Genomic DNA, 6,000 nt, shown 5'->3' with positions numbered 1-6,000 from the left:
TCCAGTCCACATCCAGCCCCGCCCCCTGCACAGCCTGACATCACATGGCATTATTTGCATACTACCTGGGACTGGGTGTGACGATCCTTCCCTTTGAACCTTCTCATTGGCAGTGCTGAAGAACCAACCCTCTACTGGAAGGTCCAATCGGCAGTCTTAAGGACATTAAAAAAAAGAAAAGAAAATCAGGAGGGTGGGGGTCTTGACTTGATGGCTGAGCACATGGACCAATCATCCTCGGAAACAGAAGAGCCCCGCCATGGATTGGTTGAGGGGGAGGTCCTGGGACTATGTAGGCCAATTGGAACTCTGGGCCGAGGGGGCCGGTCCGCGCCCGTAGGGCAGATAAGTAGCGGCCGCGGGGGTTGGGGGCAGTGTGGGGCTCGCCGTGGGGGTGAGGCGGCAGGTAGCCGGGTGGGCCATGTCCGGGGCCGCAGCGGGCGGCCGAGGCGGAGGTTCCTGGGGGCCGGGGCGCGGAGGGGCGGGGGGTCTCCGGCGGGGCTGCTCTCCACCGGCGCCCGCTGGCTCCCCCCGGGTCGGTCTGCAGCCACTCAGGGCTACGGTCCCCTTCCAGCTGCAGCAGCCTCACCAGCGCCGGGACGGGGGTGGCCGCGCAGGTGAGCCGGGTCCGGAGCGGGTGCTGGGGCGACGGGCTGGAGAATACTAGAAGTGGATGGGAGGTGAGAGAAGAGAAAAGGGGGCGCTCAGAGTTCGCGAGGGCGGAGGGAGCGAAGGCGAGCAGCTGCGAACCTGCGGTGCAACTCCGGGACGGGGTGCTGGGTGCCTGGGCCGGGGACCAGAGGGGAGGGACCTGGCAGATGGAAGCTAGCTTTGGGGGGCGTAACCGAAAAGTGGTCCGAAGTGTCCGCCCGGGCGGTGTGAGAAGTGCTAGAGTGCGTGCAAGGAGTGTTGTGGGCGTCCGGAGTCGAGGGCTTCACTGGGAGCCAGAACCGGTGGGCGCTGGACGCCTGCTCGGTGAGGGGGAGGGGCATGGAAGAGAGCCGGGTGGAGCCATGTGTTACTTCTCCTGCTTGAGTTTGGCCCCAGCGTCTCTCTATGGCTCTCGAGTTCCTTTCTTCACCACTTCACGTGCGCTTTCACATTATGCTTCTTCCAGGAGATGATTTGAACTCAGCCCGTTGGAATAAGTTAGTTTAACGGCTTTTACTTCGGTGCAAACATACCTCTGTTACCGATTTTCTACATTCCTCTCTGGGTAGCCCCGAAGTTGAATGTTCCCATATCTCTGACTTGCTTAACATGGCTGTCTCTTTCCAGTCATTCTGTGCGTGTGTGCTTATGTACAGGAGTTGGGCAGTTTGCATCCTCCTCCGAAGGTGTTTTGTCCAGAGCATTCCCAGCCAACGTGGCAGTGGAGTGCTTACAATCAAGTATGCTGTGTCAAATACCCCACTTTCTGGCCGAAGCAGTTTCTTAATAGCAGCTTGATGTGGTGGGTGTGGGGAAACTAGGGTGGAGCAAATTTAACCTTGCTTTCACACTCAAGGCTGTGATGGGACCCACAATTGCAGGCCCTTTGGAACGGAAAGGGAACCTACTTGCATGAGGAGGTTGGCAGTAAGTTAAAAGTGAAGTTTGCGTTTGATTCACACCAGATGTGAAAGGATCACTGCACACTTCCTAAGTCTAAGTTTGTACCAAATGTACAGAAGTTATGGTCCCTGCCATCCTACTGTGACAGACTCTACACCAGTCTCTTGTGCTTTCTGCAGATTACTAAGCTTGGACATTGCATATCCTCTTCCTGAAGGTGTTCTGTTACAGGAGTCTTGCTACATAGGAATGGGATTCATCAGGTCTTTGAGGTAGAAAGCCAAGTCTATTTGGACCTCACTGTATGTGCTAGTATCACATTCTGGAACGCAGAACTTGATCAAATCTGCTAGCAAGATGGTGACCAAGTAGTCAAAGTATGTGTAGAATCTGGTGGTGTAGAAGAAGGCAATGCCCAGACAAACTCATGCCTATCGTCAACTCTAAAGCAAACCACAAGACTACAAACCTGTTGGTTTTGTTTGGGCTTCCTTGAAACCCAGGGAAGCTAGAACAGCAGGCATCAGAACCTTCATCACTTTCGGGAGAAATCGACAGAAGCCTTGCCCGTGCGGTAGTTAGAAATCGTGTAGCCCTCATGTTAAGAGCAGTTGTTTTGTGATCCCTACAGAGCTAGCATTAGAAGGGAGAGCAGTGTGTGTGTGTGTGTGTGTGTGTGTGTGTGTGTGTGTGTGTGTGTGTTGCAAAGGGGATGGACATAGGCTAGCAAGCTTGGGTTTCATGACATGGCCAACTCCTTTTGCAGGGTCAGGGTCTCTAGAGGTACTGATGAAAACAGGAGAGCAGAGGTCTATGTAACTTCAGGTGACTTAGAGAGACTGAATGGGTTCCTGCATTATGTATTTGGTTGGCCCATTGTTTCTTCACTTGTTAATATCCCAGATGTATTAAAGAGACATTGGTCTATGAGGTGGGATTATTGTTATGTTTTCAGTAGGAATGTAGGGAGAGAGATGAAATAGTAGCTTGAACCTCTTGGTCTTCTTTGTGGCTAAGCATTAAAGGGAGGTGGGGGGTGTACCTGGGCTTTGACTTGGGACCTCACTCTATCTATTTCTTCTATGCCTTGGGAAGTGTGCAGGAATGTTTTCCCCTAGGCCATTAGGGCATGTGACGGGGACTTTTTTTTTTTTTCTTTCCTTTCACAGACCCTGAAAAGAATGATGTTTGTAATCTGGGTTTTAAACACAGGCTCTTCCACTTGCGAGCTGGTGTATGCTCTTGAGGAAGTTTCTGGACTCCCTTTCTTTTTCTGTGGACAACAATATCTGTATCGTAAGAATTAAGTGAGTTCATGACGAGCTTAGAAGGGTGCCCCGCACAGGAAAGGGGCTGTAAAAAGTGTGTCTCTGCTGAGCTACTGTAAGAGCGCTGTTGGGGAGAGCCCACTGCCTTTTCAGGCTTCAAAGAGCAAACCCAGACTGCTCTGAAACCAGTGCTGCAGGTTTCAGAATTTCAGGGCCTCTCAAGTTTTGATTCTGTCATCTTTTAGAACAAGCGCTCTAAATGAGGCTCAGGAACACAACTGTTTAAAAAGGCTGCGAGCCGGGACTGGGTTTCAGGAACAATTAAGTGCCGTCACTGTTTCTGTTTCCCATCCCAAAAGATGTAACGCTCTGCCCGTGCAGTTATCTTGCACCACACACCCTGCTGGGTTCTTGACAAGATAGATTAGGCCTTGTTTAAAGGGTTACGGTGCAAAGAGCGGGTTTACCTTCTGTGACCGTTCATCCAGAAGGGATGTCTTCATAAAGCGAGGAACGGCTTCGTGTTTTTTTATGAGCTGGAGCTGGGACAGCTGAGAGAAAAATGAGGGCCAACTCTAAGAAAACCATGAGCCACTGGTGAGTAATTGAAACCCACGCTATACTTCTTACTGCAATTGCCCCTTGAATTAAATTAAATTCTCTGTGTGTGTGTGTCTGAAGCCAGTTTGAGGCTGCTAAATTTTGTGTTCTTCCAGATCCAATGATGATAGATAAAGAGAGGTAGGAATTGATTTTTTTCTGGGCTCCAGTCTTACCTATCCTGAGAGTCTCCTTCTCCACATCCCTAGAATGGAAACAACAGTTTTGTTGTTTATCTTGTGGTGCTTAGGATTGAACCCAGGACTTTGTGCATGCTACACAAACACTACCACAGAGCCACAGGTCCTGCCCCATGAAGATAACACTTAATTAAACTATGCTAATTATTTCTCCAAACCTGGGAAACCAGATGCTGTCTGGGAACTTACCGTACTCCACCAGAACCTTCTTAAACCAGGAGCTGGTAATTATAGCCTGTAGGTTATGTCTGGCCCTGAGCCTGTTTTTTGTAAATAAAGTTTTATTGGAACACAGCCACACTCTTTGGATATTGGCTATGTCTGTTTTCATGCTGTCAGTGGCAGAGTTGAGTCATTGTATAAAAGTTAATCCCTCCTTGTCCTGAACAATACACCTGACTCTTACTCCAGTGTAGAATCAGTTTCAAGCATGTGTAATGTATACTTCCTCAGAACACCCTAAGGTAGGGTAAGGTCACAATCCTGCTGTGTCCCTGCTCATATTTTAGGGGGGAAGGAACCATCTGTTTCTAGTCAGTTCCCAGTCTTTGTGGCCGATCAGCACGTGTGAGGACAGGTCCCCCACCCCCATGGTTGTCAGGTGGCATGTGTTCAGGGGACATAGCTCATTTGAATTTACATAAAAGCTTAACAGTTAAGCAAATTTGTTCCCCCTCTTTCCTTATGGCCCCCACCCTCAACCTAACAACTCAGACTACAGAGAACATATTTTAAAAATTAGATGGAAATCACGTGAGGCGTAGCTCCTGTTTTGAATTGTTCTCATTACCTTTTAGTTTTCTCCACAAATCAGTGAGAGCTGATAGAAGTCATGGCTGCCCTAAAATACTAGAGTCCCTAGAGGGACACAGGGAGTGGCTCTCCCGAGTAGCTAGTTCCTGAATATAAGGTAGCATTGTTATTAGTAATGCCATTGCTAAGTATAAAATGCCTTTTCTTGCATTATTTTGAAAACTTAGCCCTTGGGGGCTAGGTGTTTAGATGGGTATGGAGCCATACAGAGAGGGTGTAGAGTAGAGGTTCTGAGAGAGGTACTCATCCCCGTGGCTTGTGATGCCCCAAACAGCTGGAAGACAAAAATAGAGTTAGGACTTTTTCTGCCACGTGGTATAGTAAAGCTTGGGGGTACAGTTAACATCCTTGAAGAGCCACCATTGTCCTTCTGTAACCTGTGATTGAGATGGCTTCTATTTGGGAAGCGTTGAACTCTCGGTCTCTCCCTAGCCTGATACTGCTAGCTGCTGTCTTCCATAGCTTTTCCAGGCCCAGGCGTGGCCATAAAGTGCATTTTTGAAGCATCTGACCCTTAAATATTTTATCAGTAGTGATGACTTTCTTGAAGTTGGGAGGGGCGGGTCCTCCAGTTTCTAGGATGTCATTAGCAGTGACAAATGCCAATCTTTTGGGTACCCAAAACAGTGTAGGTCTGTGTGTTCTTTAGGACAGCACAGTATTAGATAGTATGAGAAGTCCTTACATAACGCAGAGCAAAGATGTTGGTAGAAAGGGGATGAGAACATTGTGGGGTGTGGCGGTAAGAGGATATTGTTCTCTCTGGTTCAGATATGGATCTCTAAGAAACATGAGGCAGGGTTACAAAATTTTCATAGTGATGATGTGAATTTGAGTGTTGCCCAAGCAGTTAGGTGGGCTCAGTAGCCAAAAGAACTCTGCTTGCATTTGCTGCTGAAGTCAGTGTGTTCTGAGTCATATGGTAGCCCCAGGTCCACCTATTCCCCGATCATAGTAGTAGTTGGGAATTAAACAGCTGCCTCTAGGTTCTTACCAATCTCACACTGAGTCTTTGTGCTAAAGTATTGAGATTTGATGATGTGATGTTTTCTGACAGGTCTGGTTTGGGCATTTTATATATACCGTCACGTGTATCAAGCACTACTTGACACTAGCTCAAGGGTTCTGCCTGGTCTTACCTGGTCTTACTCTTGTTCTATGGGCAGCGTGGAGCCCTTCTAAGGGCTGGAAAGGTAAACCTGGTGTTACTTCATAGGACAAGTGGATACTATATATGTTACTTGTCTTGTTGCTGAGACAAAATACCTGGCTGAGTTTATTTTGGCTCGTAGTTCAAGGGTATAGTCCTACAGGACAGGGCAGCAGGGAGCAGGAGAGTGGTGCCTGTATTACATCTGCACTCAGGAGGCAGAGAGAGGACCCTGGTGCTCAGCTCTCTGTCTAGGCAGTCCTCGGAATGCTGCCACCTATATTTAGGGTAGCTCTTCCATCTTCAATTAACTTAATAGAGACAGTCCCTTGGAGACATACCCAGAGGTGTGTTCCTTCCATCATTCTAGGCCCCAACAAGGTGGCAATCACAATTAACCACCGCAGATGCCCAA

At 48.6% G+C, this 6,000-nt stretch overlaps 1 protein-coding gene across 1 annotated transcript in view; it reads left to right on the top strand.

Annotated features, from left to right (window-relative positions):
• The first annotated feature begins 412 nt into the window (after positions 1 to 412).
• The window catches only part of Fam117a (family with sequence similarity 117 member A), a 45,330-nt gene continuing 39,742 nt past the window's right edge, over positions 413 to 6,000 (top strand). The window contains exon 1 of the mRNA XM_021177542.3: positions 413 to 617. Coding sequence (XP_021033201.1) covers positions 422 to 617 — 196 coding nt within the window. The 5' untranslated portion in view covers positions 413 to 421. The remainder of the gene's footprint in view (positions 618 to 6,000) is intronic.

This window comes from Mus caroli, unplaced genomic scaffold (genome assembly GCF_978045245.1).
Source record: "Mus caroli unplaced genomic scaffold, Mus_caroli_1 scaffold_13, whole genome shotgun sequence".
NCBI lineage: Eukaryota > Metazoa > Chordata > Mammalia > Rodentia > Muridae > Mus > Mus caroli.
Note: the sequence above shows the minus strand (reverse complement) of the source record. Positions and strands in the feature narration are given on the sequence as shown.